General features: G+C 34.1%; 1 protein-coding gene across 2 annotated transcripts in view; it reads right to left on the bottom strand.

Annotated features, from left to right (window-relative positions):
- Positions 1-2,396: 2,396 nt before the first annotated feature.
- Fcho2 (FCH and mu domain containing endocytic adaptor 2) overlaps positions 2,397-25,263 on the bottom strand; it is a 102,677-nt gene continuing 79,810 nt past the window's right edge. The window contains exons 19-27 of one of the 2 annotated variants that reach the window (XM_013158196.3): positions 24,314-24,443; positions 22,408-22,467; positions 15,691-15,802; positions 12,341-12,496; positions 11,879-12,011; positions 9,942-10,141; positions 9,040-9,104; positions 5,130-5,294; positions 2,397-4,827 (exon numbers count right to left, since the gene is read on the bottom strand). In XM_013158196.3, coding sequence (XP_013013650.1) covers positions 4,805-4,827; positions 5,130-5,294; positions 9,040-9,104; positions 9,942-10,141; positions 11,879-12,011; positions 12,341-12,496; positions 15,691-15,802; positions 22,408-22,467; positions 24,314-24,443 — 1,044 coding nt within the window. In that variant the 3' untranslated portion in view covers positions 2,397-4,804. The remainder of the gene's footprint in view (positions 4,828-5,129; positions 5,295-9,039; positions 9,105-9,941; positions 10,142-11,878; positions 12,012-12,340; positions 12,497-15,690; positions 15,803-22,407; positions 22,468-24,313; positions 24,444-25,263) is intronic. The other variant, XR_010050559.1, reaches the window with a different exon arrangement.

The following is a 25,263-nucleotide window of genomic DNA, read 5'->3' as shown; positions in this document are numbered from 1 at the left end:
GAGGATCAATAGAACAAATCAGAAGATGCAAACACAACTACAAACACACTGAGCCACCTTATCTTTGATAAATGGGCCAAACATGTTCACTGGAAGAAAGATAGCCTCTTTAAAAACTGGCTCTCCATATGCCAAAAACTGAAACTAGACCCATGTCTATCACCATGTACTAAAGTCAAAATGGATCAAAGATCTAAATATTAAAACAGAAACACTAAATCTGCTAGAAGACAAAGTATGCAGTAATCCTGAAGACATAGAGGTAGGCAGAGAATTCATGAACAAAAATTAAACTGCATGGGAAATACTTTCCAGAATCAGTAACTGGGATCTTGTCTTATTAAAAAGTTTTTGCATGTCAAAAGAAATCTCCAACAGGATAAAAAGGAAACCCATGAATTTTGAAAAAATCTTAAGTCAACTGTCCCTCAAAAGACTTCTGTCTAGAACATATAAAGAATTAAAACAAACAAACAAACAAAAAAAAAAAACCAGACCTCTGACATTCAAAGACCCAATCCAAAAATGGGCATTTGAGATGAAGGCACAGTTCTCAGATGAAAAAATACAAATGCCAAATACATGAAAAAAGATTCAGCATCATTAGTCATTAGAGATGTAAATTAAAACCACACTGAGATTCCATCTCACTACAAAGAATGGCCAGGATAAAGTAAACTACCAACAACAAATGCTGGAGAGGCTGCAGGGAAAAAGGAGCGCTCCTGCACTGTTGGTGGGAGTGTAGACTGGTGCAACCACTGTGGAGGTTAGTCTGGAGGTTCCTCAAAAAGCTGGGATTGGAAGTCCCATTTGACCCAGCTATTCCACTTCTGGGCATATTCCCAGAACTGAAAACATTGTATCACAGTGATATACATGCATCCATGTTTATAGCAGTACAATTTGTAATATCCAGATCTTGGAAACAACCTAAATGCCCATCAACTGAAGAATAGATAAAAAAGATGTGGTACTTTTAAACAAAGGAGGACTACAAAGAATACAAAGAATGTTCACATTGAGATTTTCATAAGTAAATGGATGCAACTTGAGACCATATTCATAAGTGAAATAAATCAAACTCACATGTGTAAATACTGTATTGCCTCCCTAGTGTAAGAAATGGTAAGAGTACATAAGATACAAAATACTCAATAAAACTGCTAAAGGGTAAGATTCAGCTCAAAGGGGAAAAATAGTATCTCAAGGAAAAGGAGAAAAAAAGGAAGAGAAAAGAAAATACGTCTAAATTTGTATAAACATACTTAAGATAGCTAAGATGATTGTGCTACAAATTCTATTAGTTCTTGGAACAAAACAGTTAACATTCATAGGACTGGGACAATTCTGCATGTTTGTGTCTGATGATCTGAGGAATTCTTTCAAAGATCACAATGTAAAATAACAACCTCGGTTATGTTCCTGCCACCTTGTTTTGAAGGCCTATATCATCACAGTTTTGGGCTGTTTGCTATTGTTGTCTTTCTTGTTTCTCTAGTAATTTGTTTTTGTTTTTCCCTCGAATGCAGAAAGAACAGGTATACATGTAGAGGCTTATATATGCCTAGAACTTCTAAACAGTTCATGAGAACCGACTGTATTATGCGTGATGAAATTAATAACTACTTTAAAGAAAAACAGACATTATGGTAGTCATTGCTGATTTCCTATTGTCATGCTGTGAAATCTAGTAATGCTTTTATTCTTTGTTTATAGTGGTTTTAGTCTGTTGTGTATTATTCAACATACATGAAGGTATGCACAACTATTTTGAAGTGAACAAGAGACATTATGGTAGCCATTGATTTTCTTACTGTCTAGTTTTGAAGATCTGTAATGCCTTGATTATTCTGTTTTGATCAGTTTTATACTATTTTGTTTTGTATGAATTCATTGTGTGAAGAAAGAGAACAACTGTTTAGAAGAAAACAAGAGACACTATGGTAGCCACTGCTGACCTCTTGTTGTCTTGCTTTGAAATCTGTGTTACAGTTTTCTTCTGATCTACTTTGTTCTGTTTTATTTTACCCTCTTTAAAATAAATTTTTAAAAATTCTTATTTTTCCTTTTTTTGCTTCCCTTTAAATCCACTGTCCTGGCTTGATAGTCTTGACTACATCTTTGGAACTATGATTTTTAAATTGTGTCAAGAAGAAAGTCTCTGTTAAAGCATAACATCAATTTAAATATGTGTAAAATGAGCCCCTGAAAAATAATTTCAGTATTTTACAAACATACTCCAATGAAATTTTCTCTGTAACTAATGACAGTTCAATCTGTCACAGGTATAAAGTTCAACCCCAGTTATTCATTTCTTGCCCAGATTGCACTGTCCTAAAGCCAACAACACACATCAGCTATCAACAGTCATACAAGACACATACGCCAAATGATAAATTATATATTACATGTTTATTAGGGTACAACTTTTATGTAAAATTTACATTTTATGAAAAAATCAAAAATATTTACAAAATTTTGGAAGATAGATGTGCATTGTTCTAATTACAACCCAGAGTAGTAAATAATCCCTAAAAACATTTGTTAAGAGTTCTGTGTTTACAAATTCTTGGTTAAAGAGATAGCTACAAAGTTTTATTACTACACATAAGCAAGAACCAGCTTGCTAGATACATTTCCCACTGAAAATCTACTGGTCTTTTTACATACCATTAGTGAATTTTTAAGTGAAAAAAAATTCAATAAAACTCATATGGCTTCAAAATTGTAACCTGTATCCAATATAAATTTCTGTATCAACACTTGGTATGAAGACTGGTAATTAACAAAGTGCAGAAGTATAACCATTTCACTAATTTGTACTTTTTTAGGTAATACTTGATTTAAAAAAACATGGTGAATGTAATAGTGTCTGATTTCCAAGAAAAAAATAACTATCCAATAAAAGCAGTGTGATTGCAAAGTAGATTTACAGTTAAAATTCCAGTAAAGTTTGTGATTGGCATTTAAAAGACAATAATGTAAGAGTTAGAAATTCTAAATTTGCTATTCAGTAAAGACTAACATTTTAGAAAACTGGTTTAGGTACTGTTTTAGTCAAATCTAAATTTAGAACTGGGCTAATGCTGAATATATAAAAATACACATGCTGTGTTATATATTGGGAAGGAGTGAGTTTTCTGCTATATTTACTATAGCAAGACATTATATAAATGTCTAGGAATAGGGGTTCTATTTTCTGTAAGGCTCAACAGAACAATTAGTGGTTTATATAAATTATCTTATATAGCACAAGTTATCACTTCAACTATGCAAAATGAAGGAAACTGGTATTTATCATCATAAATAATTTGCACCTGTGGATTACAAAACTTTTCCTATAACATGTCATTTCTTCGATTAACCAGAATTTGCTACCAAGTTAGGTTTCACACTATTTAGAATGTGCAGCCCATTTTAAGAAATGCTAAAGATCAATCTATCATTTTAAATAATTTATCATGTAGGAATTGAGTAACTACAAAAACACATGAATTGATAATTAACTGTTGAAATAAGTACTTAATAGTACTTCTCCCCCGTTGCCAAAATTAATCTTTTTAAAAAATGTATTCCTCATAAAATACTACAGAACTCATGTTTCACAATGTAATTAGTAAATAAATGTATAAATTTTCAATGGTAAACAAAGACAAGGGAAAAGGTAAATCGAGAGTTTAAATATCAGTTACTAATTTGCCATCACAATTTTTCAGAATTTATGAGTTTAATTTACTTTTGGTGAGGTTAATGTCAAATATATGAAGGTAATTTTTTTCACCAGTAAACATACTCCATTAGGCTTATTTCTCTTTTTTGTGGCTGCAGTGTATCACTAAAGAAGCGAGTCTTGGTTCTTAAATTATCCTTTAGCTATTTTCAATTCCCTTCCCAATTGCAGGCCAAAAGTATTCACAAAAATTGTAAATATCCTGCGAAAACTATTAGACCACTATAAGATTCTGAATAGAAACTGTAGACTATGAGAAAAAAAGTGAGGCACATTAATGAACACAAACGAGACAGGCACATTTCTGGCTTCTGTTACTGTTTTAAAAGGCACATATTACGCAATCCATATAAAAATAAATTAAATCTACAGCATTAATTCATCAAAACAATCACAACTTCTATAAAATTAATTAACTGCAGAAGTAAATTCTCTGCTGTCTTTTGCAAGCTTATTTGAAAACACATTGCACTTGAGAATTTTTTTAAAAATCATATAAAACACCATTTACACTTTATTAATATGAGAATCAAATTATACATTTTTTTGTATACCACACATACTCTGTTCTGATTAATTTATGGCACATAACTCAATCTGATTGAGTGCTGAGTCAACATATCTAAACCTTAGAATTCACATTGTTTGTATCCATTCAATATCAAACTTATGAAATCTCAAAACTATTTCTGACTCTAAAAATTTATGGAAAGCTAACAATTTTGTGCTTGCTCTCCTGAAATTTTAGGTTTGATATTACATTATAATCCCCTTTCTTCAATATAGACACCGAATTTAAAATTTCAGCTTATAAAAACTTCATTTTTATTGAGAATATAAAGAAATGTGCTTCCTGAATATTGCATCTGATCATCTGCAGTGTAAAAATCATTTCAGTGCTATATCTTTGAATGACTCACTTTAAAAGTGCAATTTAATGTTTGTAGTAAGTTCTCAAATATGTCTAAGTTTGAAAGACATATACAAGTTAGAATAGTGTTTTGGAAAGAACAGGTAATGCAGAATGGCAGGTTTGTACTACTCCCTTGAGCCACCACTTTCCCAGGTTGATCAACAATCTGCCAAGTATCGTCCTGAAAAACATCAAGAAGACCTTTGCAATTACTGGTTCAAATACACATTTCTCACTTCAATCACAAAGAACCCTAGTTCCCACCTGCTGTTTACAGTATATTAGAATCATATCACAGGTGTCTGGCTATAACAACAATGGAAATTCTTCTTACTAGGTGTGTCTGTAATTTGGCACTTTATACCAAGAGTCAAAAATTTTTTGTCATACCTTTAGATTATGAACTGCTAGACAACTGTTTAGTAACTGTTAGAATATGACTGTTTCCTACATACATTAAAAGTTCAAAACCTCCCAACTTACCAGTGGCAAATCGCTTCTTTACTAAGGAAAGTCTGTAGCCACTGCCAACAAGTTCAATATCAACTCCTGAGAGGGTACTTCCCTCGCTGAGAAATTGTACTGCAAGTGTTGTGGGTTTACTGGGGCCTTCTGAAAGATCAAATTTTGCTCTGAGGGATCCAGAACCTACAAGGAAAAAAAAAAAATAACTTACATGGGGGTGAATATACTCCAAATCAAATGAGCACAGACACTAAATTATTTCAGTCAAATGCTAATCATGAGATGTGTAAACAGTTTATTTCAAAATCAGATTTTATTCAGTGAGTCTAAATTTTCATTAAGTATGTAATCTTAATTCTTAATCTACCTTTTCTTTTACTTAATAGTAATCTTCAGAGATGTTTACTTTTTGTGACTCTGCATGTTTAACTGAATTAAAAAGAAAAAAGTAATTGATGACACGGAAATCCTGCTGAGTAGGGAAGGAATAGGCAGAGAAGGAGAAGTGGGCTCCTGTCAAGAAAAGCTGGTTAACATTACTGATTTTCTGTTTGCCTTTCTTTTTAAAATTTTAGTTGTCTGACTTTATGCCACACACACACACACATGTGCGCACACATGCATTTAGGTGGCATACCTCAATCTAAGAGCATGGCATAAATAGTAAAATAATAAAAATGAATGTAATAAATGCTGTGGAGGAGTTCTCAAGAGCTGTAGGCACAATAGCACAGATCTCTGTTGGAAGCTTTAAGTGGTGCTGGTGATGATGGTATGTATTTAAGGCGTAAGTAACTATAGATACAGAGAGTAAGGATTTATGCTACGACAACACATTTATAACTCCAACTATACCAGAATAGCTGGACAATGGACCCCAGTAGAAAACAGCAGCAGAAAAGAACAGCAGGAGAACATGGAACAGGCCATGATAAATTTAAAATGTAAGTATAGGGAGTCACTCAAAATACAGAAGAAGAGAATCTCTGACTAGTGTCCTAAAAGGGAGTGGAGGGGCAAGATGAAAAGTTAGGAGTCAAACTGCAAATCAATGAAACAATTTAGGACTTCAAGTAACAGGAGAAAGGGACCTGAACTAGGGCCAAGGAAAAGAAAGAATGTGATACGCTGAAAGATAGCTAGGAGTTGGAATCAAGAGGTAAGAAAGAAACAGGAGTTTACAAAACAGGAGTTTTGCTGATAAGACAGGTAGGCAGAGTTGCTGAACCTCTACAGAGAGGTCTGGCACACAGGGCAGTGTGGAACAAGATATAACACTCCAATTCACCTTATATTACTGTGCCTGGTGGCATACATCAGAATGGAGAGGAATTACTGCACTGTCCATTCTTAATAAGCAATTCAGTTCTGTCTAAAGTTTACCATGTGCATAAAGCAGACACCTTGGCAATCCTTAAACTTTGGAATTACATCCTGTCCCTTTTCTGGGAATAGCACCAGAATAAAAAGAGATTTCCATTTTACAGTATGTAAAGTTGGATTTTTTCTTTTTTTTTTTGCAAAGGCTCGACTAACCATATCAAAATCGTATTTTTAAGATTTTTCCACTTCCTTGCACAGACACATCTCATACCTGAATAGTAGAGGGAAACAATTAAAATATCTGGTTAGGAATCATACGTTAGGTTTGGGTCTTATAACTGACAGAATAAGTTCCTTTCTTGGTTAAGAATTTATAGTTACAGTACTGTTCTGTTAAATAGGGAAACATTCTCTCTCTTACTAGCTAGCTGTAAGCTGTCAATGCAAGTAAGATTTCTGATTTACTTCCAGTTTAAACTCAGAATTTCAGCATGGTTTCCACAAAGCCATAGTGCTAGGGTGTAAATCAATACATCTGATCACCTAAAAACTAGTAACCTTTAAGTATCAAAGAGCAAAAAGAAACTGCAGATAAGCTTAGTTATTTTACCCAAATTATGTCTTAGTGAGTAAAAATATGATTCTTCACAATAGGTACAAATGCCACAGACAATACAAATATGTTCATGGTCCTTTATATATAAATTTTAGAAAAACTTCCAATGCTACACTCAAAAGTGTTCAAAAAAGAAATCGCTGAAAAGCAAAAACAAAAAACTCTATTTGATAGAAATTACTGGACGTGAATTAGGCATTCAAAAGGACTCAAGAGGTTTATCTTTTAATTAAGAGAAAATGAGATTATCTACTGTTAAAAGATTTGATTGTCCTGGGAATTAGGTTCTAATTTTACATTGAGTAAGAGGAGATACTAGGAGTAATCAGCTAGCAGACTTTTCTTTTGCATTATAAACATAAAAAATTCAGGTTTTGTACGAAGGAGCAAGTTACTTGCTTCTCCTTAAAATATAATCATAGAATTGAAGCTCTTGATGTTAGTTCTAATGTGAGAAATAAACAGAGGTTCTTCTTAGCAAGATGTGACTAGTCAGGAGGCTTTTTAAAGCCTGCAGTTTCTCTTGGGATTCAGGAGGACATCACTAACAGAATGAATTAAATAGTGTGTTAAATCAGTTTTAACTAGTTATGAGGTTACCTGCTTGGGATAGATAGTTCCACGAGTCTACATTTACTTTATTAGGTATTTTTATTAATGTTGGCACTTAAATATAAGATGAATTTATATACTATTTATAAATAACAAAACAAGTTCTCTTTCTTTCAAAGAAAGCATTTTTGGTCTAGAGAGGAAAAATATCTGAATTTTAGCTGGTTCATTTCTTTTTTTTTTTTTTTTTAAAAAGCTTGTTCATTCTTATCCAAGGTATTAACTTCCACCTAGTGGTCAGTTCTAGAATTGAAGGCATGAAGCAGGAAAACACTTCCATGAAAATGCTGCTTGCGGAAGAGTGAAGCCAGGCTGATATTTCTCAACATGTACTAAATTAAAATTTTTAAAAATCTGATTAAAAATAAATTAATTAAAATAAAAATGGATCAAAGATCGAAACTTTAAAGCAAAAATATTAAACTTACTGGAAGACAAAATAGGTAAAACACTTGAAAACTTAGGTGTAAGAAAGGACATTCTAAACAGAACTTCAACTGCATAAGAAATAACAGCAAGAACTGACGAATGCTATATCAGATTAAAAGCTTCTATACAGCAAAAGAATCAACAAATACAGTGACCAGACAACCTGAAGAATGGGGAAAAAAATTTCCAGCTTCTCTTCAGATAAACGAATAGTATTCAGAATATATAATGAACTCAAAATAAAAACCATCTAAAATTAAAGACCCAGTCAAGAAATAGGTAGGTGAAATTACCAAGAACAAGCACCAATGGTCAACAATTATGTGAAAAAAATGGAGAAATGCCATTGTAGAAATGCAAATTAAGACAACACTAAAATTCCCTCTTACTCCAGAAAGACTGGCAATCATCAGGAAATCAAAAAATAATAAATGTTGACATGGCTGTGGTAAAAAAGGAACCCTCTTATATTGATGGGAATATAAACTAGTACAATCATTTATGAAGATTTCTCAAATAACTAAAGTTAGAAATGCTACATGATAAGCTATTTTCTAAGTATCTTCCCCAAAGAGTTTAAGATATCATATTACAGACACACAAGCATTCAAATGTTTATAACAATAAAATTTAAAATACTACATAATAAACTGTCAACATAGCTTTTTAAAAAATGCCTTTAAAGAAAGCAATCAGGCTTTGGGTATAACTCAATGGTAGAGTACTTGCATGGTATGTAAGAGACACTGAGTTTGATACCCAGCACCTAGGTAAGGGAAGGGAAGAGAAGTGGAGGGGAGGAGTCATAAGTGGAAGGGGAAAGAAGGAATGGGAGAGAGGGGGAAAGAAAGGGAGAGAAAAGGAAGGAAGATGAGAGGAGGGAAAAGGAAAGAGAAATACATTTTTTGTGATTTCACATTGCAAACAGAAATACATTCACACACTTACCTCCATTTTCTGATTTTTCTGAAATACCAGACAATTTCCAAAAAGCTTTCATTTGTTCTGCATTCCTGTAATAATAAGTATCTTTGGATAAAGTGTCTAATATAGTACTTTAGACATGGATGAGCATTTCCAAAATAAATGCATTTAAAATATTTTCACTGCCACTATAGTAATCAGTTTAAATAGTATGATATGATAAAAATGTATTTGATATCATATTGAGTAAAACGTTGTATTTTTCTCAATTAATGAAAGTTTTATCAAATTATAGGACTCTTTTCATTTCTCCTGGTCAGGAAAAGAAAAACAGCATGTGCATGTGGATGAGTATCTTCATTAGCCAAGAAAAACACTGTCATGAAATAGTAGAGCAAATACAAAGAGTTGTTAGAATGAATAATAGTATTTCTAGAGGGAACAAGAAAGGTATTAAGAAATGAGAGTATTAATACTATTTAACTCTAATAGGTACTTCTACAAATATGCCAAACACTACATTTAGCCCTGTAAAAATAATTATCATTAGTTTTAAGAGGTTAAGCAATTTATTTAAGGGAAAATTAGTAAAGAACCACTCAAATATGGCAGTACTTACAGTTTTGTTTACTGTGGATTGAGGCATATGGTGGCTTGACTAATAAAATTAATAATATCTTTTATAGCATGGATTCTATGGGAAAATGCACTAAAACTTTTCAAAATTACAACTTTTACAACTTGGATTTTAAAAGTAGGGAAATGATGGGCCGGGGGTTAGCTCAGCAGCACAAGCACCTGCTGGCAAGAGCATGGTTGTGAATTCAATCCCCGGTACCAATCAACCAATCAATCAATCAATCAACAAATAAATATAGGGAAATAAAACAGAAATGTAGCATGAATTCATAAATATATTTATTTACCATACTGCAGGGGGAAGGGACTGCATATTTGTGACTCCTCCATCCACTGGAACCACCACCTGTATATTGGAAAGCACACTAGGAGCCATCATGGCTTCTGGGTTGTATTTATAATCCACTCTAAGATCTGTGGTGCTGGTACTACATTTCCAATACGTTGCAAGATTCAAAGGAGTAGACTGAATGCCATTTGATGATACCTTTAAAGAGCAAAACCAAAAACTGTCTTTGGTTTGAAGGTAAAAAGTTCATTTCAGGACATAGACATTTGGACATAAGAATTTTACAGAACCAAAACTATCTAACAGGATTATCTGTTGCTAGGCAGAGTAAAAGCAGACTCATCTCAAAGAAGTAAAGGTTACCTCATTGGAAGGACCCAGGAAGATCTACATCAAAACTGCCATGGTGCTTGTTTAAAATGTGTGTTCCATGGGATTCAAGTGGAGAATATCCAACTCAACAGTTGAACAGTGGCCTAAAACTGGCATGTTATCTAGTGATTCTTATTTAATTGTGCAACATCTGAGAACCTCTCAATATTCAACATAGTATTCTAAGACTATGAATTACTAAGAGAAAAAAAGAAGGTTCACCATTTAGTTCCACAAGCCTGGAATTAGAATATTTTAAATATTTAATCATATGACCTATGATAAATAAAATAATTCCTCCCATTTCTTCAGTTCCTTGTATGGCTCCTTTTCAACTCATTTCAAAGGCCACTCTGACCTGGTTTAAATTTTCCAAAAAAATGGAATGTTCAATCTCCCTAATCTTACTTTTTACTTTTCCTTCATACCACTTACTTACTAACATGCAACATTAATATGTTTACTATCTTCCTGTCCTACTCCCAGCAGTTAGGAGGCACTGAATAATGTATATCTGCTCAATGAAGGAATAAAATGAATATTTTATAATAAGCTTCAAGTCAACTTACATGACAATGTTCTTTACTCTTACACACAGTATTCATTTTCTAAAGATATGCTATTTTAATTTAATTACCATATTTATTTCTTGTCCAACTTGATTTGCAACCCAAATCATGGGAAGAATTGAGCTTGTACACTGAGGTATCACTATGTATTTCTTTCTGTTTTTTATTCTGAGTATTTTTCTCTATTTTCTTTTTTAAAAGTTAGTAATTTTAATACTAATTTCCAAAATGGCTACTTTTACTAAATTCTATGTCATAATAGTTTTTCAGTCAGTTCTGAGTTTTCCAGAACTATTATCTCCTGCAAGTGACAATTTTGGGTCCACTTTTCCAATGTTTATCACCATTTATTCTCTTACCTAACTATATTGCTAAAACATCTGGAAAAACCTTCGATCTTGTTAATACTAAACAAATAATGAGTGTGTTTGCTATCTGACTTTAATTAACTGTTGCTATCTGACTTTAATTAACTGCTTTAGGTGTTTTGTTATTAAGAATGATTTGTAGGTCTTTGTGGGTTATGCTAAGTATAAATTAATGTACTTAGGGGTGGGGGGATTTAGCTCAGTGGCACAAGCACCTGCCTGGCAAGCATGAGGTTGTGAGTTTGATACCTGGTACCAAAAAAAAAAAAAAAAAGGATAAATTAATGTATATATCTACTCATGTCTATATAAATAATTTGGGGGGGGGGCATCTTTTTGAGACAGGGTCTCACTATGCAGTTCAGGATGGTCCTGAGCTCACTTTGTAGCCCAAGCTGGTCTCAAACTTGCCAGGATCCTCCCACCTCAACCTCTCAAGAGCTGGGATTACAGGCATGCACCACCACACCTGGTTTATCTATTCATTTATTAACCTTTTCTAATCTTGTAAAATTTCTGAACTCCTGGGATGAACTTCATTTGACAGTGGTGCATTTATTTAGTGATATGCTAGCTCCCAATTGTTAATGTTTTAATTTAGGATTTCACAAAAACGTGCTACTCACCTGATACTTTAATACATCTACATTATAATAGGAGGCAGCTGGATTTTGCTCAGATAGCTTCTTGAGGTAGAGAGTAACAGCCTGCATATTCATCCAAAAATCTTTTGTGTTGGAATCACACTGTGATGGGTCACTGCACATGTGAGAAACATTTTTATTATTTTACTGACTTATGTTTTTTCGTTTGCCTCTATGTAATAATTTGGTGATTTGAAAAAGATTAGTACAAGTGAGCCAAAAAGAAGGATAACGGAAAAGTAAGATTAGAGGATAAAGAATGGAACACAGCAAAAGCTTGCCTGAAAGATAAAGACAGAATGATACAACATAGTTTAAAAGTAACTATCACATCAAAAACAAAAGAACAGTACAAGGCTGTTTAATAATAATAACAACAGATAATTTTGGTATTATCTCCCATTGAATATTATCATTTCAAAGAAGGAAAACATTTATACAAACCTGAATACTAGTTGTGCATTTGGAAGAATTTGCTCAAGTCTGCTGATATTTTTCACCCTGAAGCACAGCACAGCCGGAGAGGGATTGCTAGTGAAGACTTTAATAACTCCACTTGGAAATGATATTGTCACATCACCAGTAATCTTCACAATACACCTGAAATTGAAGATATTGACAAGTTATTAAATAAGATGCTTTAATCTCCACTTAATGGATAAATAAGCAGAATTATGATGAAGAATATGTATATATTCATTTATTCTACTTATTTCTACAATTTAATTATAAAAAATATGCTGTGTAAAACGGCACACTCACCCAACATCATCTCTTCCTGGAATTAAACTCCAAACATGAATACAAGCACACAATTTGACTTTTTTGTGGTACCCATTTCCTGGATAACCTGTCGTCACTGCTCCCCTGATAACATTGTCCCTAGTTGTAGCTATTTCCCCCTCTTCCAGGCCACACAGAGCTGATGGTGGTGGTGTGGCTGTTTCCCTTACTACTCACTGCCTCTTCCAGCCTAATATTTCTTCTTTCTTTGAAACTCGTGTATCAGACCACACTACTCATGGTCTGAAGATGTAGCTTAATGGTTGAATGAGTGCTCAGCACGCCTGAGACATTAAGTTCAATTCCTAGCACCAAAAATGAAACCAGCCAACCACTCAACAAACCCCCCAAAACAATCAGATATTATTCACTAACCCTTTCCTTTTAATTCATCTTAAACACTTACTTGAGCTCCTGTCTCACTGCCAATGTCTCTGCTCTACTACTATCATGTTTAGTGATTTCAAATATATGCCCAAATGGTCCTTTCAGTAGTTATCACTAAGTTTTTCAGCCTTTTATCTCTAAATCCTGTCTTTTGGCTTATCTCACCCATGCTGCAGCCCCTCCATAATCTCAATTTCACACTTTCAATTCATCTACTCACCACTTGTCATTTTTGTAACTCATTCTGCCTAATACCATATCTTTAATAATTCTCTAACCTCATCAAAATCTCCACAATCCATTGTTCTTATCACCGTTTTCATTATTCTTCACTCACCCATCAAATCCTTATTTCTTCCTATCTTTGAATTCCCAGGTCCATCAGTAGACATTCTCCATTGCTTTTTCCACTGTGCTTGACCAAATTAAAGTCTTAGCTAAATCCAGCTCCCTACCCACATCTGAACAGCTGAATGTACTAGAGAAAACCTGACTGCATAGTCTAAACTCTTAAACAGCACGCATACTGTGAACTGTTAATTCAACATGTTGTCTGATCATTCTTCTGCCTTTTTTCACAGCTTCTCTTTGTCTTTTAATCTGCAATATCCCCTACTCTCTCTCATTTGGTGATTTTTGCTTTTAGTTTTATTGCAGCAGAAAAAGCAGGGGGAAAAGCCCCTTCTACTCTCTCTACTAAATTCCCAATCTACCTGGCTCTTCATTTGTATTTTCTGCCTTCCTGTTCAACAGATGACAGGTTTCTGTACCTATACCAAATCACAGAGTGCGCTCTAGGGGTCACCTCTCATCACATACCTAAAGCCTCCTCACTCATGCATTGTCCATTTTCCTTCCTGAAAAATGCTTCCAGGTAGCATTTTTCCCATAAATACTACATATTTCTCATTAGCACACCGACATGCAGAGACATATACCATTTGTTCAAAAGTTAAAATCCTCCTCTGATTCTGCTATCTCACTCCTTCCATTTCATTTCTCAGCTTTCTTAGAGCAAACATTCAAAGAATTACCTACATGTTTTTCTCAAATATAGTTATCTAAGTCTGTGTCACCTGTTCCCTTACTCACTCCAAGCTTTCATCTCCACCGCACTTTTACAATTGCTCTTGTGAAGTTTACCAGTATTTCATATTGCCAATAGCCAATTTTTTCTTGATCCGTTGGAAGCAAGATACAGCTGTACACCTCCTTTGATGCAATGATTTATGCATTTAACCTCTGGATAGTGTTGTATTGGTTCTTTCCTTCCTTGTCTTGTTGCTGTTCAAACCCCTATGCTGGGTGATCCTTGTCTTTCTGTTTTTAGCTCTGGAGAGGCAAATACTTAGTTCTCCAATCCCTTTTCCCCTTACTCCTGAAAGACCAACTTTAAGTAAGCATTAAGTATCTTTTATCTCTACTGACCAAACTCCAGAATTGTATATACAGCTACCTATTCAACATCTCCACTAACATCACAACAATTAGTTCAACTTACCATTCTAAAAAAGAAAACCAAACCACATTCTACTTCCTTAACAAATCTTGACAACTTTTCAAAACATATTCTGAATCCCACTCCTACTCACCACGTACTCTGCTAACACCCTTACTCAAAGCAACATCACCTCTCACCTGGACTTCAGTAACCAGTCCTCTAACACTCTGCATCTGCTCTGGGTCCTTCCAGTTTATTCTCTACACATGGCCAGAATGCTCCTTCAACACACAATCATTTTAACACTTCTCTGCTCCAAGTCCCCACTGGCTTCCCACCCGACTCAAACTAAATTCCAAACTCTTTATCATGACCCACAAGCCCAACTTGATCTGGTGTCACTCTGCATGCTCTTCATCTCTCCCTCTCGTTCACTCCAGCTCAGTGACATGGCTCTCCATGCTGTATCCCAGACATGCCAAGCATGCTTTTATGTCAGACCCCCACCCCGCACTTATTGGTTCCTTTTTTCCTAGAATGTTAATAGTTCCAGATTTTCATTGCTTGCTCCTACATATCTGTCAAATATTTGGTTAAATTAACCTCAAAAAAGTCTTCTCCTGTCATTCTGTCTAAAATAATAGCACTCTACCATTACTCTGCCTTCTTACTTTGGTTTATTTTTCTGTCAATATACAAACATACAGGTATCTGTTTTGAGTATTCTTTTTTCTTACTAATACAAGCTCAGCAGGAGCTTTGTTTTGTGGTGAAGAATCCTTAGCATTTATCACAGAGTCTTACATATAGTAGGTACTCAAGTATTTAGTGAAAAAAATATGATTTTCTTAAAAGCAAGCGATGAAATCACCTTTGCATTAGTCACACATTACTTTCCAGATCTTTCTGGGCATTGTGACATTTTCATCAAATGTGTCACAATGGTCAAACAGCCTGGGCAACAGTGTAAACAGAGTGGGGGACAAGCCATCACTTATTGCTGATTATAGTGATTTTTTTAAATCTGAAAGACAATCCCTACATAACTAAAGAGAAAGTAAAAAGCAGGTAACAAAGAAAATCCTAATGTACAAAAAGTTAAAATATAACTTAAAATTCACCACCAAGTCCCTTCTCCCAGCCCAAAATACGTATTACACACATATATATTTAAAAAACTAACTTGCTGGGATCTGCTCCTTTAAAGTAGGCATTAACAGATTCTGTGAGGGCAATTGCCACAGGTAAGGTGTCCTGATTCCCAAGGCTGACAGGGCTGGGACCTCGTGACACACCTAGAATACATACAATTCATTTGTTAAATCCTTCAGAAAGATAGATATTAAATACCAAAACAGGTTTACATTGTTAAATTATCACAAATGTTCCTATTACTAGTTTCAAACAGTATGAGCCAAGTAGAAACCCAGAGATTAATAAACACAGCTTAAAACAAATTGAAACATACTACACAGGGAAACAGAAATCAGGAATACATATCATACTGACTTAAATGGAAAGACACAGGATGGTTAAAGAACATCAGAAGGAAAAAGCCTTTAATTTAGAGTTAAAATTACCACTATGACTTTCAGAACCTTCAAATGCCAAATTCTTTCTGGTTGTATTAATCACATACTTCAGGGTATTAAACTAAATTTTTTGCATATAAGTTATTTCTGTCCCAGTAGTCATATTTCATATGGTACTCATATTCTAAAAATTTTCTTAAATTTGTCTTTGATGCTTACATAGGCTGAGTAGTCTTCATCTAAAACATTCTGGATCAGATTTATTTCAGATTTTGCAGTTCTTCAGATTTTGGTCAGATTTTGGAGTATTAACATAGAATTTACCAACTGAGCATCCTTCATCTTAATATTCAAAACCTTAAACTTTGAATACTGTAATATTCAAAAAGTTTCCAATTTTGGAATATTTTAGACTTCTAATGTCCAAATTAGAAATGCTCAGTATGTATTATAATCTCACATTATCTTGCCTCAATATTTGGTTAATTCCATACACCATTTTCTGGACTATCACCCCCAAGGCTCAGTATGCTCAGAGATGAGGCTTGTGGACAGTGATTAGATTATGGAGGAATTCAGCTGCTTTGCTATTAAGAGGTGAGTCCTTGAGGCTAAGATCTGAATAATTACTCTCTGCTTCCTGGCCACCATGACCCTCAGCGGCTCCTCTGACCTAGTCCTTCCAGCCTTGGAGTCAGCTGACTATATACTGAAAACATGAAACCAAAACAAACCTCTCCTTTACACTGCATGTATGAAGTATTGCATCCCCATGACAAGAAAATAACTCAGACAAACCAGCAAAAGGGAGTTGGAGCAGGGGTGGGTGCAGATGGGGGCAGAGGATGTGATTTTTCAAAAATTTAAAAGTTAATCCCTAATATGAGCTCACTCAGATAAGGTGCCTTTACAGTCAAAAATATCAATGTTATTAAAGCATAATAAAGTGAAAACAAATTTAATCTATGTATCTGTTCAACATTAAACCTAGATAAGTATCTCCCATAAAAGCTGCACTGCCTTTATCTTCACAAATGCACTCTTCCCATGTATGCTTCATGACTCTACTGATTTTCCCAAGCAGAGCATTTCTTCTCATGTACAGTAAAATATACAAGAAATTTTATAAAAAGTCAGTCAATAGTAGTTTTTAAATATAATTATTGATTCATATTCAAAGAAGAAAATAAATGAATTGGGTCAACACCTATCTCTGAAATGTATTTCCTTTTTGTACAAATGTTATAGAATGTTCATGTCACTACATGACTCTCATGAAAGAATGAAATTACTGTTAAGACATGGTGCTCTGGTTTGGATGTAGTTTGTTCCCCAGGGTTTTGTATGCTTTTAAACATGTGGTCTCCCAAGTGGTAGTGCTGAGGTGGTGGAGCCTTTTAAGAGGTAGGGACAAAAAGGCTGGTCTCCAAGAATGAGTTCCACTGAGAGCAAGTTGTTATAAAGTGCATGCCCTGTCTCTGAATTCCTCTCTGGCTTCCTGTCTCACCATATAATCACTCTGATACATGCTCCTGGCCATAATGATTCCTGGTGCCAGGAGGTCAACATCTCAGACTAATCAATCCAATGAAGTCACCTGATTTTTGGACTTCCAGTCTCTAAAACCATAAGCTAAATAAATTCTTCTTTATAAAGGACTCAGTCTTTTTGCCAACTGTCTCTCAGCAAAGGACTTTTATCTAGAATGCATGAAGAATTGAAAAAAATCAGCCTCCTCAAATTTAAAGACCCAGCCCAAAAACGGACATCTGAGATGAATACACAATTCTCAGATGAAAGAAATATGAGCAGCAAATAAACATATGGAAAAACATTCAACACCACAGGTCATTCAAGAAATGCAAATTAAAACAACCTGAGCTACCATCTCACTCTAGAAAGAATGGATAACATCAAGAAATTAACCAATAACAAAAGCTGGCAAGGGTGAGGGGGAAAAAGAAACCCTTCTCCATTGTTGGAGTGTAGACTGATACAACCACTATGGAAATCAGAACGGAGATTCCTTAAAAAACTAGGATTAGAGGTTCCATTTGACATAGCTATTCCTCTTCTGAAAACATCATACCACAGTGATCTACGTGCACCCATGTTAAAGCAACACAATTTGTAATAGCCAGATCTTGGAAACAACCCAGCGGCTCATCAACTGAGGAATGGATAACAAAGATGTGGTATTTTTATATAACGGAGTACTACTCAGCCATAAAGAATGATAAACTTGAGGCTTTTATAGGTAAATGAATACAACTAGAAATCATACTCATAAGTGAAATAAATCAGACTTGAATGTGTAAACACTGTATTGTCTCACTAGTGTAAGAAACTGAAAGAGTAAATAAGATCCAAGAATTACGATATACTAAAAATGAAAGAAACTGCTCTAAGAAAATTATATTGTTTGATCAGTTTTGCATGCCTGTATGTGGTAGCCTAAGCAATTACTTTTATGTTTGTTTGGCTTTTTTGGTACCGGGGATCAAACTCAAGATGGTGCGCTTGCAAGGCAGGCGCTTATGTTGCTGAGCTAAATCCCCAGCCCAACTTTGAGGATAACAATAGGCCATATAACCATCATTGTTTAATTTCTATTATTATGTTTTGAAACCCTATATTGCCATTGTTTTTGTTGTTGTCATTTTGCTTTTGCTGTTATTTCTTGATTTTTGTTTTCTCTTTAAAACAACAAAAAAATAGTACTTAGGCACTTGTATTTTGTTATGGTAACAAAAAACAGACTAGTTCACCTGGTAGACTGATGAAAATCACTACAAGCTGACACACTACAAACAGTTATAAAAGATGTTTCATTAGCATGAGTAGTCAGGAAGATTTTATGGTATTCCTGATTTTCAAGGAATTTTTATTCAGAAGGTTATTTATAGATAGAAAAAATACCTCACTAATGAAAAATGCATGTAGTTAAGAACTGCTGTTTGTAGGAAGGAAACTCCAAAATGAAGAAACTTAAAATTTCATGTGAAAGTAACAAATTCAATAATATAAAAACTTACTTACAAAACCATAATCATAGCTACTATAGACTATCCCTTATCTTAAATATATGAAATATATGAATCCAAAAGTATTTTAGATTTGTTTTTAATACATGCACAGACTTTACCAACTAAACATCCTTAATCTGAAAATCCAAAGTGCAAAATGTTCTGAAATATTCTGATTGAAGCTTCAGTGTTCAAAGTACTTAGGATTAAGGTTATTCACCTAAGGAGACATGAATCACAAGTTTTGCAAAGCACAAATATGTTCATGACTGAGGGATGGGCAAGCATACTAAAAAACCATAAAGATGAGAATGGAGTCATTTGTGATCAGATCAAGGGATGAAAGACCTTTAGTTTTATCCTTTCAGCACTAAAACTCTCTGACATTTAAAAGTAACATTATCAGGATTTTAAAAACTTTAGAACTATCACTCTGAATATAGAATGTACACTGTGCTGAAGAGAAAAACAAATGCTGACAAGACTTTAGTTATAGATCACGTGAGAGAATTTTAGATTAGGCAGAAGATAAAGACTTGATCAGGAATTAGTAGTTTTAGGGTACAAGCATGAAAATACTAAGAAAAAAAGTAGACTATTTGTAAGTTCACTGATCATACTGCATAAATACACATTTGTATACGAGGAAAATTTCACTGTAAACCTAGAGGAACATCAGAAATTCAAGAATGCACAGTTTCAGACAAAGATGTAGGCTACAATAATCTTTTCTCTTAATTTTTTTGTTTTAGACATAGGGTATCACTATGTAGCTCAAGCCGGTCTTGAACTCATGGCACTCCTCTGGCCTCAGCCTCCCAAGTTCTGTGATTACAAGCATGTACAACAGCTAATTTTTTTTACTGTGGCAAAAGACACATAATATAAAATTTAGGATGTTAACCATTTTTGAGTGTACAGTTCAGTGGTATGAAATATATTTATAATGCTCTCCAATTATCACCACCTTACATCAATTCATTTTATAAAACTGAAACACTATGTTCACTAAACAATAACCCCCTTCTCCCAGTCTTCTTTCTGTCTCTATCAGTTTAACTACTCTAAGTACCTAAGTGGAGTCAAACATTGACAGCACAATGTTCTTAAGGTTCATTCATGTTATGGCATGTATCAAAATATCCTCTTTTTCTGAAGCTAAGTAATATTCCACTCTATGTGTCTGTGTGTTTATACTTATATATAATATTCTGCTATCTATTTGTGACCATTAAGCATCTGTCAAACTTGACTGGCTTGGGAACTGCCTACATTAGCTTGGAAGCTGCCTAAATTAGTAAAGTACACTTCCAGGGGTTCTGGGTGGGTCATGGAGGTGTGTCTTTGGGATCTATAACTTGTCCCTGGCCCCTTCCTCTCTGGCACTCTTCCCTGGTGCTCTGCTTCCAGTCACCACGAAATGAATGGCTTTGCTCCACTATACCTTTCTGCCAGGCTATTTCTGTATTGAAGCCAATCAATCAAGGACTGAATCCTTGGAAATCAAAAGCCAAAAATAAATTCCCCTTCCTATAAATTACCGATATTGGGTAGTTAGTCTCAGCAATGGGAAAGCTGACTATTACGTTACTCATCTATCAATGAACACTTAGGTTTCTTCTATTATGGTTCACTGTGACTAACACTTACCATGACACAAAGGTGTAAAACTTTCTGAGACCTTGCTTTCAATTCTTTTGGGTATATTCCCACAAGTGGAATTCCTAAATTACATGGCAAGATTATTTAGAATTTTTTTGAGAAACAATCATACTTTCTTTTTCCACAAAAGCAGTACCATTTTACATTTCCACCAACAGTGCATAAAAGATCCCAGTTTCCTTCCATCCTCACCAACAACAGTCATTATAAAAAGTTTGGGTCCTCTTTCCCCATTATTGGGTATCCAAAGCTTCATGCATGCTAGACAAGAGCTCTATCATTAAGTAATACCATCAGTCAATAAATCTTTCTATTAGAGAAGTATAGAGTTGACCCTCCAAATACTATACACGGATTCCATATCTGCAGATTCAAATGTGGACTGAAAAAATTTGGCAGGAAAATGGTATCTAATGTATATGTAAAGACTTTTTGCCTTGTCATCATTCCCTAAATAATGTAATAGGTATCTATATAGAATTTACACTTTTATGCATAAAAACTAATCAAAAGATGTTAAAAGTGTACAGGACTATGTGTGCAGGCTATATGTAAATATTCTACCATTTTATATAAGATACTTGAACATCTATAGATTGTGGTATTGCTTAGAAGACCCTAATAATCAATCTGCTGTAGATACTAACGCTACTTGCATTTTCTTAAGTATAAAATTTAGATTTTCCCTTGAGTAACTCAGATAAATGAGTATTTACACGTAGTCAAGGATTAGCGTTAATGTCTGCTTTGACTATAGAAATAAAAAGAAACCTGTAAGGGTGAGATAACGCATAGTTGTAGAACGCTTGCCTGGCATACATGAAGCGTCATTCCTAGTACTGTTAACAGAGAAATAAAAAGAAACCAATAGTTATTCTTCTAACCCTCAATTTGAGCATCTACAATGAGAATTCTTGAAACCGTTTCCCCCATAAATTTATCATACCTGCTGAATACCAGCAAGTGAAATGCTGGAACATAGGGGAAGATCTAAAAGTTTACTTAACAGATGACATATCCACTTCTGTATTTTTTAGTTTTATTTTTTCTTTTGAGATCATATTTCACCTGTATTCTTGCAAAAATTAATTTAAATAGAAAATATTTACTCAAGACTCTAAAAAATTAAATTTATACTGATTACTCTATTTTTTAAAAAAATGAAAATACTTTGTACTCTTAATTGGAGTCTTCTTGTGGTGTTTATGTGAAATTCCTTTCAACTCAAGAGTACCAACCATTTCCTCTGTCTGTGCTTTCTAACTTCAGCTCACTATTCATGATTTTCCTATGACAGTTCTTCCTCCAGTACTTTAGGTATTACAATTTTTCAAAGCTGACATATTCTTTCTGGTTCTTTACTAATCACATTTTTCTTTGATTCTGACAATTTTAGAGTTCAGATATACTGATACTTCTTAATACTGAAGGAAGGAGAGAGCAGGCAAATGGAAGAAAATGCAAAACAACTATTATATTTTTGTAACTAGGAATTTGATGTCAGTAGGTCTTGTTTATTAACCAGACATAATTAGCACAAAACTAAGACAGTTAATCTTAGCATTATTCTTTATTTCTGAGATACTAGATATTGTAGAAAAGGAAAAACTAGGTAACAGAACACTTTAGACACATTTTAGGATCATTAGTCAACATGTATGTTTGTGTCTGATACAATACCTGAGGATGTCTCACAGTGCTTTTCGATTTGAGAGAGTGTCCCAATCAAATTATCATCTTCTATCATATTTAAATGAAACAAAACATTGCAGGAAAAAATGTTTTCAAGAAACAAAAAAAATGTTTTAAACAGAGTTGAATAAACATTGTGACAAAAAGGGAAAACAAATTTTGGCCATTCTAGGTCCTTGGGCATGCTAGGTAAGCACCCCCAGCCCTGAGCTCCACCCTCAACTCTAAGATCATGACCAAAAAAAGGAAAATTTTCTAGGTACAATTACAGAACCTCTGTTGTACAAAATTCACATTAACATGCCTTGCCTGTTTCACTACTGTCACCTACTGTTAACACTTGCTGAAACCATAAACAGGTACCTACTCAAATAAAAATTCACTGAAAAGTTTCTATCACAAAAAGAAAAAAAGCCTTCTGAATAACCTAGCCAATGAAACAGAAGTAAAGCTCATTTTGGTCACCCAGACTACTAGTCTGATTTCTAAGAGGGCTCCTCTCACATGTTTATGACCAAAATATAGACACTACAAGAAGAAAAATTAATAATGCCATACATACAAAAAAAAAACCCCATTAAATCAAATAAAAGGACAAACTTATTTATATATATTCAGTTTACTGAAAAAGATGGGGAAAATGTCATATATGAAGATATATAAAATAACACATTATTTTGTTTTAGCCTATGCTACTTACATGCTATTTTTATAATGGCCACACAGACAAGATACTTATCTCCTCTGTGGGCTCTGACAAACTAAACTAGTATAACGAAATCAGCTTTAGGGTTGTCACTCTCCAACTGGCATTCATCAGTATCCTATGTATCCCACAGCTTGGTAGCCTTCTCCCAGAACATGATTTTAAAATCTATTTCTAATAAGTACGAGGGGAGGCATCTGCTACAGATCCAAGGACTACACTTTGAGCACTACTGAAATAGTGCTGCCAGTGCAAATCAGACTGGCATTACCAAGGCTAAAGCGCTCACTACGTAGAACTAGCAACAAGAGAGCATTACTGAGAAGGTGTCTGATGAGAAGTTAACCACTTTTCCTAACACACTGTTGCTGTGTTTAAGTGGCTTTGTGCTTTTATTACATTAACCAGCAGTGAGAAAAGTAATGAACACCTGTACAAAAATCTGTGCAGATAGAAAACAAAAACTAACAAAATCTAGATGTATAAAATACTGAATTTGTTTGATGAGATGTAGGATTATACAATTATATGTTAATAGCTTTAAAATCTTAATTTTGATTTAAATTGATGGAAAAATATAAGTCACTGAAGTATAAAACCCCTTTCCTTTCATTCAATCAATTCTTTTTATTAAATCAATTCTTTTCAAAACACAAGTTTTTAAACACCACCTTTCTTAAGAATGCAGCTACCAGCTGACAGCAAAGAACTGCATTATGTATTTCCTTCAACTGTTTATACCGACAAATTGTTGTAAATTTCACTGATTCATCCTGTGCGTGCGTGCGTGCGTGTGTGTGTGTGTGTGTGTGTGTGTGTGTGTGTGTCTGTCTGTCTGTCTGTCTTTTTGAGACACACTATGTAGTTCAGGCTGGCCTTTGGCTCACTTGTAGCCCAGGCTGGTCTTGAACTTGCAACGATCCTCCTGCCTCAGCTTCCTGAATGCTGGGATTACAGGTATGCACCACCACACCCAGCTCTTGATTCATTCTTAATAATGCTAGCCACAATTAAAATTCTCCTATAGAAATAATAAAGACTGAAATAGAAAAGGACATAGTGCCAGTATGATATCACATGTGTTTCTAGAAAAATAAAATTTCTAACCTAAATTCTTCACTATATTTAAAAAATATATAAGCCTGATAATACTTTTATAAATTTTATAATCAATGATAAAACACTTACCTACTGTTGGAGTATTGGCAGCACTCAATGAAGCAGATGATGAAATAGAGGAAGAACTTTCTGCCCGGGCTAAAGGAGCAACGGGAGGTGGGCTGGTGTTGGAATTTACCGGTGGGCTAAATGGTCTGGGCTTAAAAGCAAAGTTATTTATCAAACACTACAATAATTTCTTGTCAGAGATTTTTATATCAGTGTAACTTTAATGCACCAAATCAAATTTACAGTTTCTTGTAACTTAAACTCAGATATGCCATATGTCAAATTGTTTTCAAAAATATACTGAAAGATGAAAGGTTATATTAAAATAATGTCAAGAGGGTCTTTGTGTATAAAATATTTTCTGTGCTTCAAAGAGTAGGGCCAGGGATACAGCTCAGTGACATAAGTGCCTATATGGCAAGCACAAGGTCCTGAGTTTGATTCCAGTACCAAAAAAACAAAAAGTATACTTAGTATACATTCTCAGATGCTAAACTACTAATTTAAATAGAGTGAAGGTTCTTCACATGTACTATGAAATGGCTTCCCAAAACAGTCACTTTACTGTTACACAGGAAATTATTTCTCTGAACTTTGTCAGAAATGAGTCACAGAAGAAAAAAATAATTTAAAAATTTTCCAATTTGATAGATGTATCTTTTCATTTTTATGAATTGTCTGATGTGAAACACTTTACTAATTCTTTACCTTATTTGTTACAAATATTTTCTTCTTTAAATACTATTTGTCACTTCTGATGTTTATAAATCTGTCCACATTTAATTCCTTATAAAGCTTCATTAATAAAGCTCACCTCATAGAGAGGGTTAAGAAAACTTTAATTGTTGCCTTTTTCACTTTTTCAGTTAAATATAAAAACAACAGAAACATCTCTAATTTATTTACTTTTTACCTGTGTGAATGGACTTTTTATTTCCATTTTTTTGTTTTTTTTTTGTTTTTTGGTACCA

Source organism: Cavia porcellus, unplaced genomic scaffold (assembly GCF_034190915.1).
Source record: "Cavia porcellus strain 051 isolate PalLab524CR breed Dunkin Hartley unplaced genomic scaffold, mCavPor4.1 scaffold_11, whole genome shotgun sequence".
Classification (NCBI taxonomy): Eukaryota; Metazoa; Chordata; class Mammalia; order Rodentia; family Caviidae; genus Cavia; species Cavia porcellus.
The sequence above is the reverse complement of the archived record's forward strand: the minus strand, read 5'-3'. Positions and strand labels throughout refer to the sequence as shown.